This window comes from Enhydra lutris, unplaced genomic scaffold (assembly GCF_002288905.1).
Source record: "Enhydra lutris kenyoni isolate GAN:26980312 unplaced genomic scaffold, ASM228890v2 scaffoldscaffold30, whole genome shotgun sequence".
NCBI classification, from domain to species: Eukaryota; Metazoa; Chordata; class Mammalia; order Carnivora; family Mustelidae; genus Enhydra; species Enhydra lutris.
The window spans coordinates 16,597,759-16,612,093 of record NW_019154114.1 but is presented as its reverse complement, the minus strand read 5'-3'; the positions used below and the strand labels follow the sequence as shown (position 1 = coordinate 16,612,093).

General features: G+C 45.6%; 1 protein-coding gene across 1 annotated transcript in view; it reads right to left on the bottom strand.

Moving 5' to 3' along the window:
• LOC111152983 (hydroxysteroid 17-beta dehydrogenase 2) overlaps positions 1 to 13,786 on the bottom strand; it is a 70,740-nt gene extending 56,954 nt beyond the window's left edge. The window contains exon 1 of the mRNA XM_022511766.1: positions 13,339 to 13,786. Coding sequence (XP_022367474.1) covers positions 13,339 to 13,606 — 268 coding nt within the window. The 5' untranslated portion in view covers positions 13,607 to 13,786. The remainder of the gene's footprint in view (positions 1 to 13,338) is intronic.
• Positions 13,787 to 14,335: the final 549 nt, after the last annotated feature.

The following is a 14,335-nucleotide window of genomic DNA, read 5'->3' as shown; positions in this document are numbered from 1 at the left end:
AACAGATTCAAATAACAACAAATTTTGGATTGTCAAGAATAGACGTGGTCCGGAATGGGGCTGGAACAGTTCCATAAAAACAGCTAAAGAGCTGAACAAGCACCATGGAGTTACCAGAGCAGCCAGCTCTCCACTGTGTGAGCCGATGAACCGTGTTATTGGATGACTTGAGGTCAGCATATCTGGAGCAATTTTGTCTTGAAACTGACCAAACCCTTATTGTGTAAGACAAAACACTTGAATCATTGAGGATCCAAGTGGTGATTTGAGTTCTGTAACATTTCTATAAGGGTCAAACAGCACCACTACTCTCATTACAGTTTTAAATAGCTTTATAATATTAAAGACTCATTACTTAATTCCATGACTTTTGAATTGTCATTTTTTTTCAAAGGATATATAAAACGTTAGCTTTTAAATTAAATTCTAACATAATATGTGAAAAATAAATAAATAAATAAAATGTGAACTGTGAAAACAAACAGCTGTGTCTCCCACCACATGTCAGATCAGTTACACAACCTCATCCCTTAGCACCACCCCCACCACGCCCACCACGACCTGGACACAGATGTAGACTCAGAAGGAAAGGTGGCTGCTAAACATTTTGCCCAAAGCAAGATCCTTATAACTCAGTGCCCTCAAAAGACTCTCTCTCCAATAGAAAAACTGAAAAGTCAACTCAGAGTAAAGGGTCAAGACTGAGAGGAATCAAGGGAGAAAATACAAGAGACCAGAGTGGTTACACAGGGAACACTCAGATGAGGCCAGAGTTTAGAAGGCAAGAGCCTCAGGTATACATAGCACAGAACAAAGGGTCTCAATACAGGAGAAGCCCTACACTCACCTGTAAGAAAAGCATCTGTAGACAAAAAAACTCAGATTAAGGGTTCCTGGTGGCTCAGTGGGTTCATCGTCTGCCTTCGGCTCAGGTCATGATCTCAGGGTCCTGAGATTGAGCCCTGAGTTGGGTTCGCTGCTCAGCAGAGAGAATGCTTTGCCCTCTGCCTCTGTCCCTCCCCCTGTTTGTGCTCGCTCTCTCAAATAAATACAGGAAATCTTTAAAAACAAAAACAAAAACGCCCAGATTAGACTGGTCTGCAGAAGCCAGTTAACCACAGAAAGAGGACGAAGTAGTCAATGAAAGGTCATAATACAAATGGACAAAAGGGGCAGGACACCACTGAATGAGGCCAGGGAGCGGGCATTCATGATTAGTACAGAAGGCAAAACTACCAAACTCCTCTTTTGTTTGTGTCTCATTTGCCAAGATTATTAGACAGGACAAGATGGGGAAAAGGGAAAAATCATTATATTTCACGAAGCATCTACTATGTGCCATGCAGCATACATATATCATAATCTTATTTAATCCATAGAACAGGTACCAGTCATGATTCCTGCTTTACATATGAGGACAGTTAACCCCAGAGAGTGAAGCAAGGTGTTCAAGGACCCAGAGCCAGTGAGTGATCTAATACTTTCATTTAGATACTGTGCATGTTAAGAGTGAAGCTTTGTGTGTGAGAAAAAGGGAGAGAGAGAATGAGTGGGGGAGGGGCAGAGGGAAAGAATCTGAAGCAGACCCCCTGTGGAGCACTGTGCCTGACACAGGGCTCCATCTCACAACCCAGGCAATCACTATCTGAGGTGAAACCAAGAGTCAGACGTCTAACCAACTGAGCCACCCAGGTGCCCCTGTGTATGTGTTTCTCTTGGGGGGCATGGAGGGCTTGGGGAGAGGAGGTTATGGGCCAACAGCTCACTGCTGACCCCATTTAAGTTTGCAGTCAGTCACATCTCCCTGGACCTCTGTCATACAAGCTATAGTTTTAAGACGGCATTCTCCATCCAGAGAGCTGGTTTTCAGAGCCTAATAGAAGGGGGACCACTTCTTTCCCGCTTCCTATGTTTCCTTCAATATGGAGGAATATCTGTTAGTGTGACACTCCTGGAGGCTCTCTGTCTCCTGCTCTCTCCTCCCCTGAAGAGGTGGGGCAAGGGGTCTGCTGAGTTTGAAGGAACGGGACAAGAATGTTTCATTCGACGCAAAGCTCTCTTGTCTTTCTAGAAGAGGAGCCAAAGGACAATTCAGAGCAATTCACAAACTCACCATCTTGGAGCCCTCAGGACTGAGAAGTGATTCAGAGGACCCAAGAGGCCAGAGTTTCAGCTTTCTGCTCTTCTTCGGGATCTCCCAGCTGGCAAAATGCCTGTGCTCTTGGGCTGGGATGGCATAGCGGTTCAACCCAAGATCTTCCCTATGGGTGAGCCTTGAGACTTTTCAACCCTGTCTTGAGAGGATGCATCATGAGCACCACATATCCAAGACACTTTCTGCAATGCTTCTTTGGGGAATAAAGCTGAGGACTCTGTGTCCCCCTGCCTTGCTTCCCTATCTCAATCAGTTCAGAACTCTGCTGGGGGAAAAAGGGTGTTATGGATTGACTTCACCAAACAAAGCAACAACATCCAATGAACTTTGTGTTTATTCTGATTTCTTTTCAACCCATGAGCTTCAGTCTTGTTTGCCTTGCTCATACCAAGATGCACATGGTGTTAAGTCTGAGTCAACATCTCAAAGGAAGGACAAGCAACTGGAAACGGTCCAAAGAAGACCGAGTAGAATAATGGAAGTTCTGGAAACCCATCCATGGGGGGAATGGTGAAAGGAATGAGAAGATTTAGTTCAAAGCAGATTTGGCCATGATATGATAGAGTCTTTGCCTCTTTCAAGGGCTCTCATGCAAAGAGTGCTTTAGTTAGATTGTGTGACTTCCAAGGGTAGAACTCAATGCATTGATGAATGTTCCAAGGAGGCATATTTTGGCTCATTAGAAGGAAGATATTTACAACTATTAGTATTGTGTAAGAGTGGAATGATTTTCCTGAGGAAGTAGTGAGCTTTCCATCACCAGGGCTATTCAAACAACCCCACTGGATGAAGGGGATGATCCTGAAAAGAGCAAGAGATGATTGGTTGTGTAAACCCCACAATGGCAGAATGGGATGTTATCCCCCTCACCACTTCCCAACCCAATATCACAACTGACCTGTAATAAGGGGAGTGGGCCAGGGGAGACCCCTGGCTTGTGCCCAAACCCTGCCTAGGCAATAGGATGCAGTGAAACCCCAACCCCTACACTTTTGCCCTAAATGACGTTCCCTTAAGATGACTTATTGGTTTACTATCTGTGTGTGAACCCATACTTCCTGGGGCTTACTCTAAAGTTTCTCTCAAGTCTAAGTGAGAAAAGGTGTGGGTGTTGGAAGGGAGGATTCTGAGGGAGTGATTTCCTCTGTCTCATATCCCAGGGCCTATTGCAATCACACTTACTCTTTCTTCTCTTTCCAGAGTTAGGGGCTCTTTCAGCAGCAACGTTGTCCTCTGACTATCTGATCAGCTCCCTCAGGCAGCTCTGTTTGGCTCAGGATCAGAATTACCATGTACAGATGGTCCTTAATGTGTGTTATTTTGTTCCATGCTGGCAGTAATCCTGGGGAGATCAATCTTATGATTAGCTCCATTTTACAGATAAGGAATGGAAGTTCAGAGAGGTTAACCCACTTGTCCTATGTCCAAAAGCCAGTGAGTGGCAGGGCAGGGGTTGGTAGCCAGATTGGTCACTGTCTTAAGTGTATGGTCTTTTTTTTTTTTTTAAAGATTTTATTTATTTACCTGACAGAGAGAGATCACAAGTAGACAGAGAGGCAGGCAGAGAGAGGGAGGGAAGCAGGCTCCCTGCTGAGCAGAGAGCCTGATGTGGGACTGGATCCCAGGACCCTGAGATCATGACCCGAGCCGAAGGCAGCGGCTCAACCCACTGAGCCACCCAGGCGCCCCTTAAGTGTATGGTCTTAACCAGTGTACCTTCCTTCCTACCCCAAATGACAGTGACCAGACCTTCAATTAGGTGCACATATGTTATGGCTCTGTTCTGAGAAAAGAATGTAATTATGGTTTTGTTTCTAATTGCATTCTTTTTTTTTTTTTTTTTTTTTTTTAAAGGAGAGGGACAGACAGGGGAGGGGCAAAAGGAGATGGAGAGAGAAAATATTAAGGTAGCTCCACAGCCAATTTGAAATCCAATGTGGGGCTCACTCTCATGTCCCTGAGATCATGACCTGAGCTAAAATCAAGAGTCAGATGCTTAACCCACTGAGCCACCCAGCTACCCCTCTAATCACCTTCTTCATGATGCCTGGATTTGGTTTGACTCTGTAGGCCTCAGGACTTCAGCAAACACAAGTCTTTAGAAAATAGGATTCAATGAAACCTGGTCCCTCTCCATTGTTTCATTGACCTGTCAGAGGCTTTGACTTATAAAAGTGGAATTTGGGGGCACCTGGGTGGCTCAGTGGGTTAAAGCCTCTGCCTTCAGCTCAGGTCATGATCCCAGGGTCCTGGGATCGAGCCCCACATCGGGCTCTCTGCTCGGCAGGGAGCCTGCTTCTCTTCCTCTCTCTCTGCCTGCCTCTCTGCCTACTTGTGATCTCTCTGTCAAATAAATAAATAAAATATATATTTTTTTAAAGTGGAATTTGGGTTCTATTCAGTCTCAGACCATGTTGCGCACTGCCTTGAATTAAAATGCCCCTGGCTCAGGACCTTGACTCCTCTGCACACAAAGGGCATTCAACACAAACTTCCTAATGGCTCCTGTTCTTGAATTTTAAAATTGTGTCTCAGTGGACATATTTCTTTCCAGTGTCTGTTTATGGCATGAAATTAATGGGAGTTGGTATTTCTGGGCGCAGAGGAAGGATGTCATGATGGGGAGGAATCAGGCAATGCCACAGTTTTACCTGTAGCGAATCCTGTGTTTAAGAGGAGATAGCACTTTGTGATGACAGGTGGGATAGAAGTCCCAGGGGTCACTGGATCATCTAAGCTGGGCAGGTTCCCCCACTCCACTACATCACAGCTCTCTGCTGACTTGGCCCCCAACTTGTCCTCTTTGGGACCTGATTTATTGACTTCCCTCATTCCAGATCACCTTTTTATGTGTATTTGGTTCAGTACAACAGAACTATCTGAACCTTCTACCCAATAACCTGATGCCAATGGCCTTGCCTCAGAACCTTTTCCCACACCGATGTCCTAACACATACATATTGACACCTTATGATCTAATCTAATTCTGGACTCAGTCTAGCATTGAACACCAAAGTCAAGAAGGTGGGAGATGGGACAAAGGAATAGCACCTAGAAAGGATTCATCTTTAGGAGCATCAATAAGGAATTCCACAACCTGCAGGGTAATTAAGGTTGGGATGCTGACATAAATTGACAAGGCAGTTATGGCCTTGAGGATATAGACAAAGATAATCTTGTCATTTTTTGAGATAAGAACTTGTTTGCACCTGAAAAAACTCAGGTTTTACCTCCCTGGCAACTCTTGACCTGTGTCTTAAAGGTAGTAATTTTTTTTTTTTTAAGTACAGTGGCTTGGATAGCTTACAACCTTTGGAAGGTTAAGAGATATCCAGAACTATCCTGGAAATTGAGAGGTAGTATATGATATGACCTCTACCGTCAAGGACATTTGCACACAAAACATCCAGACTTTATAGGGAAATAGAAGGATTTTAACAGGGACGTGTGGACTGACTAGTTTCACATTTTAAAGAAGTGTTATTCTGGCTACAGGATGAGGATGGAGAATGAGGGGCAGTGATAATGACCAAGACACTGTTACAAGAATCCACTTGAGAAGCTTTGAACACAGGGAGTCTCAATGGAAGGAAAAAGAAGGGGGGGATTCAAAAGGCAGAGAAAGATGACCAAGTTATGAATAAAGCCTAGTTGGATGAGGTAGAAAGAGAGGAAAGAGTCAAGGAGAACTCTCCGGTTTCTGATTTGGGTGGATTGATGGAAAGATTCGAAGGTGGCTGTGAATTCTCTGACTCTGGCAGATAGGTGGACGGTGATGTGAATTCAACAGAGTAGGGAGTATTGAGCTAATGGCAGGATTTCAGGGACAGTTAATGAATGCAGTCAGGGATAGGTGGACTCTTGTACATTTCATGAGAGATAGGAAAGAGTGGGGCATGTGTTGCAGAGTGCAGGAGACAAGTCTGGGCAGGACACAGAGATTGATCATCACCCGAATACAGGTGGTGGGGAGAGTCATACATGAAAACTGCAAGAGAATATAATGTGTAAGTAGATTCTAAAGGGAAATGTAGAGAATTGGGGGGTGTAAGGATTGCTGGCACATAGGGGGCTAGACCAAGGAAGATGAGCTCATGAAGAAATCATCAGTAAGGGACAAAAAGAACCTATAGGAAATGGCAACATGAAGATGGGAAAACAGGGATGGGAAAGAGGCAGAACAGACAGAATTGGGAGAAAGATGAGAACCAGAAAAGTTAGGAAAAGGAAAAGGATTAGGGGAGCACATGATAAGTTTGCTTTAGAACATGCTGGATTTAAAGTTTTAGCTTAACATCCTGCAAACATGAGCCAGGAGGTCAAAAGTGTCAGGTGCAAAAACCACTGAGTCACCAGGCCTCACAAAGAGACTGTTGAGAGCACAGGAGCAGGTGGGAACTCCACTGTAGAGAGTGTAGTGGGTTAAGATGGACAGAGAGAGCCATAGGGGCCATCTTATGGGAGAGGCAGGAAGAAAAACTTAGAAGAGTCAAGGGATAGAGGAGTGGGGGAGGCACGTGGAAAGGCAGCATCCTGGAAGGCAAAGGAGGCCATGTCGAGAAGGAAAATACGGTCAGCAGCACTGGTGTGGAAGTCAAGTTCCAGCGAGTAGGACACCCGTGGCAATTAGGAAAGCAGTTTCTGTAGCCTGGTTGGGACCAGAGGATGTTCTGTGTGCATCATATCCTGCGTAAGCAGGAGCATGCTTAGAACAAAGACATCACAAAGCTCTGTCCAGAACAAGCCAATAGTTAAGTTACTGTAGAACAATGGGGTCTTCAGAGCTCCGCCACGTCACGCTGTCCTTTCTACACAGGTGATCCTACCAGAAAGAATGAGCAGAGTTAAGGATCGAAGCTCGTGGGCAGATTGGGGCAGTGCCATTGTATCCAGCCAATGACCACAGAGAGGGAAGGACATTATACCAGCTTGGTTTGCTCACTTACAACTCATTCACTCCTTATCATTGCATTAGTTCTCCTGGACGTAGAGACTGAGAAGAAGGAAAGGGTCATGAAAGAGACCTGACCTGTGCCTTCAAACAGCTTACAATACATGGGGGTGGGGGAGGGACTTTCATTCCCCTGGTCGAAACAATCCATCCAGAGTGCCCAATAAAATCACATTCCAACCTTTACAACATTACCTTGGTTAGCAATACCTTTTTATGCTTCTTTGTAGAGGGCTAAGGTAAAGCTTAAAGTGAATGACTGGGGCACCTAGGTGGCTCAGCGGGTTAAGCCTCTGCCTTCGGCTCAGGTCATGATCTCAGGGTCCTGGGATCAAGCCTCGCATTGGGCTCTCTGCTCGGCAGGGAGCCTGCTTCCCTCTCTCTCTCTGCCTGCTGCTCTGCCTACTTGTGATCTCTCTCTCTCTCTGTCCAAAAAATCAATAAAAAATCTTAAAAAAAAAAAAAGCTTAAAGTGAATGATAAGGCAGGATATGTGATCATATAAAAAAAATTCCATAGGCTCACTGGATTACAGGTTCATGGCGGACTGCATTAATTTCTTACTATAGACTTCAAAAGGCTCTTCCCTCATGGCTTCAACCATTACTAAATGGCCCATGTTTCTCCAGGCTCCTTCTCTAAACCTAACCAAGGCCTCGTTTTGTATTTCCAACTGCCAGTGACTTTCCACCTGCATTGCCCCCTCCCTGCCCTCAAAATCAAACCTGAAGTCAGATTCACCACTGTGGCATTTCTGAAATCATCACCCTTTTCAAACAGCCCCATCCCTCCGTGGTCCCTTCATTTTAACTTATCATCTGGATCTCTTGCATCCAACCAATTGCCAGGTTCGACATCAAGCAGAGTCTTGTACGCAGAATAGATCTTTAACATTTACTTGCTGATCGAACGAACACATTTTATATCCTAGACCCCATGACCAGTTAGTAACACGGGTAATGACAGTGGTTCAGATCATGGCTTTGGGTGGGTGGCAGGTGGGTCTGATCTTAGTAGCTCAGTAACTTTGGACACATAGTGCCCTTGCTCACAAGATGTAAGTGATTAGGGTTGTGAGAATTGAATATAAAACGTAAAACTCTGAGCACGGAAATGTTATTTCTTAGTCCCATGCCCCACTGTCAATATTTCGCCATCTTAGTAACCTAATGTTAGGTCGAAAGGAGCCCAGAATGATGCGAACAATATTGAGTTTTAGAACCACAATTGGGAAAAAAAAAAAAAAAAAAAAAAAAAAAAAACCACAACTGGACTATTTAATAACTCCCAGAAGGGATAACCATCCACCTAGGACTTTTGTTTGGAGCCTAAGATAAGGACTTCTGTATAACACAGATCCTTCTTCCAGCCCTTCATCCATCCCTCATTGTACACTGTTTTGAAAATTCCAGTTAAAAATGACCCAACTCATGGGGCGCCTGGGTGGCTCAGTGGTTAAAGCTTCTGCCTTCAGCTCAGGTCATGATCTCAGGGTCCTGGGATCGAGTCCCACATCGGGCTCTCTGCTCAGCAGGGAGCCTGCCTCCACCTCTCTCTCTGCCTGCCTCTCTGCCTATTCGTCATCTATCTGTCAAATAAATTTAAAAAAATAAATAAATAAATAAATAAAAATGACCCAACTCAACAAGTTTTTTTTTTTTAGATTTTTTATTTATTTATTTGACAGACAGAAATCAGAAGTAGGCAGAGAGGCAGGCAGAGAGAGAGGAGGAAGCAGTCTCCCCGCTGAGCAGAGAGTCTGATGCGGGGCTCGATCCCAGGACCCTGGGATCATGACCTGAGCCGAAGGCAGAGGCTTTAACCCACTGAGCCACCCAGGTGCCCCCCAACTCAACAAGTTTTAATGAGTACTGGTTGTACTGTGTCATAGCTGCTTTAACCAATGAGCTTGGAAGATCTTTCTATTTTCCCTGTAGAAAGCTACTTTTTAATACCTAATGAGGTCCCCTTTGGGTCAAGCTTTCCCCAGCCTCCAACACAGGAGCCTCGCCCACCCCTGGGCTCCAAGCACTTGGGAATCCTTCTGGAGGCCCCTCTGTGCCCCACCGCACAGCCATGCTTACATCTCTCCCAGCAGACTGTAAAGCCCTCAAGTGTGGGCCCTGCACCCAACAAGATGCTGAATGGAGGTGGCTGGAAAAGACGGAGGGGCCAGGATGAAAAGCCCAAGGGCAGGAAATCGGTTACCTTTGTGTTTTCCACCTATTTCAAAGGGTAGGCTGAGAAGGAAAATGCACTACCTCAGAGGAGGAAGAAGCCCAGTGGTCAAAGATCAAGGGAAACTGGGAACCCTGACTTGACAATGTAGAAATTGCATGGGCTTTAATTTTCTTCCCCCACTGCTTCTAGATAGTCTATGGCCATACCACCCTGAACGTGCCCGATCTCGTCTGATCTCGGAAGCTAAGCAGGGTTGGGCCTGGTTAGTACTTGGATGGGAGTCCATTTCTTTTTCAGACTTCTTTTTCCTTTGTTCTACCCAACTCTGCCCTTCAACCTTTCCCCTCCCTACCTGATGTACCAAAATCACCTCCTCCTCCCCCCTCTCTCTTTTTCTCCTTCCCTCTTTCTCTCTCCCTCTGTCTCATCCACCAAAAGTCATCTATAAGACAGAGAGTGTGCATACTGTCATTTCTAGTCTATGGAGGAGAAAACAGAAATTCAAAAGGCCAAAGCTGGGTACCAATGGTCACACAGCTGCTAAGAGTTATATAACAGGTAATGTCATCCTGCTCAAGATCCTTTGGCCATTCTATGTGCTCTAATCCATGGAGTTCTCCACTCTCAGCAGCCAGCAGATGCGACTTTGTCCCAGGACTGCCCAGGACACCAGAGCTCACTTTGCCAGTGAACATGGAAAGCCACAAGTGCCAGGAGTTAAAGCCTCCCCATCTTGCCACCCCCGACAGCCCTTAACTAATGACTGACAGGTGTGAGGGCATTGGGACTACTGCTTCCTGGCCCCCAATGGGGACAACTCTCATGTGTTCATGTGTGACCCTAACTGCCTGCAGATCCTCCCAGGCGATAAAGCCAACATGACCCTCAGCCAGGACCCCTGGAGGGTGAACCCTGGCTTGGCTTCCACCCCATCCCTGTCCATTCTGTCCTCTATCCCCAGACCAGTGTTGCTTGGAAACCTTCCTAATAAATCCTTTACACACACATCCTCATCTCAAGTCCTGCTTCTGGAGAATGCAGCCTAAGTCAAGCTAAATGCAGGATTCAAACCCAGGCCTGTGAGACTTGAACATTTTTTTCACATTATTTTGTGCCTGAGATGCTGTTGCAAGCACATAGGCCTGCTCTGCACGAATTTCACTGCCATTTAAAAAACGGAATGGCCACTGTAGCCTTGAAGACATACATGATGTTTCAGAAGCTCTATGCTTGCCTATTTTTTCTCACCATAATTACAGATCTCCAAGACAAAAGACCTTTGAATATCTTAGCAAAATGACATAAGGGACCCAAAGAAAAAAGTTACTGTTTTCCAACTTGTCTTTGTAATTATCTTACACTGGGGTCCATAATTAAGTAGGCACTGAAATGGACTCTATCCTTTTAACATGATCTCTTCTTAAAATGTTTTCATTATATAAGGACTAGAACTGCACTGGATGAATTCTACAGGGAAAACAAATACAAGTGCTCAAACCCAGCCATTCACGATGTCCTTTCGTGTTTTCCTATCCCTCTAACACAGGAACAGTCTTATTCAAACACACAGAGCCCCTGGGTCTTCCGTCAGCCCAGTTTTCCATTTTGTGACATAGTCCTATGGTTGTCATCTTTAAGGCCTGTCCATTGTTACACCCAGAGGATAGACTGGTAACTTATCACCATTTTTGTCGCTTGTGATAGTTCATGATTGTAAATGATGCTGCTGAATAACGTTGTGAGCGTACCATGTTGTTTTGCATCTATCCTTTTCCCATATTTCAGATTATTTCTTTCAGACGAGTTTCCAAATCTTGACTTCTCCGATAAAGGAATAAAACCTATGGCTTTTGATATACAGCATCACAGGTCTTCAACCACACTAAAATGCGTACCCATTTAGAACATAAGTTGACCCGAAACAAAGATTACTATTCCGAGTCATGCTGCCTTATTTGTAATGAGTTCTGGTCTAACTAGATGAATTCATTTTAAATTTCTCCATTTAGTTCGAAGGTCTGAAAACCTCTAGAATCTCTGGAATGTTGCATTCCTCATGAAAATGACTAAGAAACGTAAAGGGGACGTTGCAGTCACCCTTCAATGGCTGTAGCTCCTTTCTTAATTCTAAGCTAATTGCTATACATTTCATGGAGGGATTAGTCACTGGGTTTGAGTTCCTAATTGAATCAGTCATTTTACACGCAACAAAACACAAGTCAGGACATTTCAACGGCTGATGTCGACTCACTGACTTGGGTGTGTATTTTGTGCGTTTCTGCATGCCTCCATCTTCAAAAACAGAGGATAAAGTACATTGACAAGAAAAATAAACAAGCACAAATTCCCATTTTCTCAGTCACCTTGAAGTCTGTCAGAGTTTACTCCAAAGTTTGCTATTTTTACTTATTAGCCTGAGAAGTACTGCTCCCTGAAATTGATTTTCCAGGACTAGCTGGACCTCCAAGAGATCATGTCCTATTAGCGTCAAGCACAGATTTTTTTTTTTTTTAACATACTTAATTGTTCCATCTTCTTTCTGGCAAGTAGGAAAGTACAATAAATAAAAATCTGCAATTCTTCTGAAGACCGTGGGTACCGATACTACACACAGAACGGGATTTTCCACTGCTGTTACAGCTTTTCACTCAGCCCACCCCCCGCCCCGTAAGAATGCTAGTGTTAAGTGGAAAGCCCACCCCGTCTTCTAGCTGCATGTTCCAGACGATACTAAGTATCCTTCAGGTTAGCATCCCACTGATTGACTCTATTTTCTACCTTTGAATTGTTTGGGTTGTTCCCCGCCCTCTCCCCCGCAACACACACACCCATTGGAGAAGCTTGTTTTCCATAACATTCCAAATGTCTCACCTGTGTTTTATCTTTTTTTTTTAAGATTTTATTCATTTATTTGACAGACAGAGATTACAAGTAGGCAGAGAGGCAGGCAGAGAGAGAAAGGAGGAAGCAGGCTCCCCGCCAAGCAGAGAGCCCAATGCGGGACTCGATCCCAGGACCCTGAGATCATGCCCTGATGGCAGAGGCTTTAACCCACTGAGCCACCCAGGTGCCCCTCGCCTGTGTTTTATCTTAAGAGAGAATTTTATTATTGGGTTAACGTCAAAGGCAACATGGACAAGTTACTCGACAGTCCATTTCTCAGTGAATCGAGAAGAGCCCGGTTTTGCTGCCATCCACACGCCAAGTTTGCCTTCATCCCAGCAGGGGCAGCGTGTGGGGTGATGACCTTGGGGCACATGCTTTGGCAGCTTATGCCCCACCTTGGCATGCCGTTCTGCGTTAGGATAAAGGTGGGTAATCCTAATTACAGCCCGGTCCAAGCTCGAACTTCACAACTAAACAAACCAGTTTTACAACACAGAAGAATTTAATTTGGCCTCACACTTGCAGTGGAAAAAGAAACACAAAGAAGAAAAAAACTGGTCACTGAGCTAACAGGCAACTGCTTTCCAGACACACAGCCAACCTGATTCAATTAAGAAACATTAGCGGTCTGATGACAGATCTGAAGACAAAAGGCACAGTTTCTTGACAGCAGCAAACTGCAAAATTTCCAACCTGGGTAAGAGTCCCTTCGATATTTCAAAAACACAGCAGAGTCTAAGGAGAGGCTGACTTTGCAAGCTTTCTTGCACATCTAAGGAATAAGAGCCCAACCCCAGAACACAGCCAAACACTAACCTCAGAGCAAAATTCCATTTGAGCCTAAAGTAAACCAATGCAGCTTTCCTGGGTGCAAGAAAACACACGAAACACCGGAGGTTTGCTGCTGTTTCTTTATCCTGAGAAACAAACAAAATCGCGGCTTAGGTGCCCTTGACCTTGTCCGTCCGTCTTCCCCCAGCCCCTTCCAGTTCATCTCATGAAAAAAAAGCAAACCAAAACCCTGCGGCGAAAGACACTTGGGGATGCGCTTTCATTTACTCCATGCCAAGTATTTTATCATGAAACCTAATTTGAAAGAGTCCCGCTGCAGCAAAGCCAGCGCCAGATTCCGCCCTAAGTGAGAGCGGCAGAGCCGTCCACTTACCTGTGATCAGCACCGCCTTTTGATCCACAGGTAGCAGCTCCTGACCAGACAGGTAAGTGTACAGGAGGAAACAGGACAGGAGGCAGAGGATCAGGCTCCAGGACAGGGACAGGCTGAGCAGCAGGTAAGCCCCTCCCCAGAGGCCTGCCAGCCAGACCACCTTTCCGCCAGCCTGCCCCGGGCTCTTCCTGACATTGCAGAGAGCTACGCCTCCCAGCACAACTGTGACAGTCAGGCAGAGCCACATGGTCTCCGAGAAGGTGCTCATTCTCAGAGACGCGCTGCACCCTTGCGTGCTCAGGACCAGTGAGGCAAGTGGGCAAAGGCTGGCTGGAGGCAGCCTGGGTTATATGAACAGAGGAGGCGAGAAGGGAGGGGGAGAAAGCGGCTCTGGCACTCTTCAGATGAGCAGGGATTAAGCACACTCACGCCGGCACGTTTTTTTTGGTGGGTCATTGAAACCGGAGAGCAGTTTCATATAAATATCAGACTACTTCCTATTCAACAGCTCCCCCAACGCCACCTGCACTCATGACACACACACAGACTCACCCACGGCAAAGCACACAGGTTATTTTTTCATGACCCCTGGAGAGATAACTAGTTGGGTAATAATTGACAGAATTCAATCCAAACAGTCATTAAAAAACCTTTAGCTCACAGGAAACGTCTTCTGCTTTAGGGGCCCAGGTGATACTGTCAAGTTCTTTTTCGGACTGGGAGTGGGGTCTGGGGGTGGTGAGGCATGGGGATCGGGCTGTGTGTGTGTGTGTGTGCCCCCCACGTAAATGCAGGCAACCGGTGAGGTTTGGAAGATCTGGAAGGGGAAGAGCACTCTGGCTCTGTTCGTGTCTGCACGCCATCTCCCACATGCGTCGGGTTGAAGTGCTGGATGGAGAGGGAAGATACAATACAGGGGAAGAGATTCTTGGCAGAGGACAAGCGCGCTGGTCTTGCCAGAAAGGAGGTATGCCAGGCAGAGATAAGAACAACTATA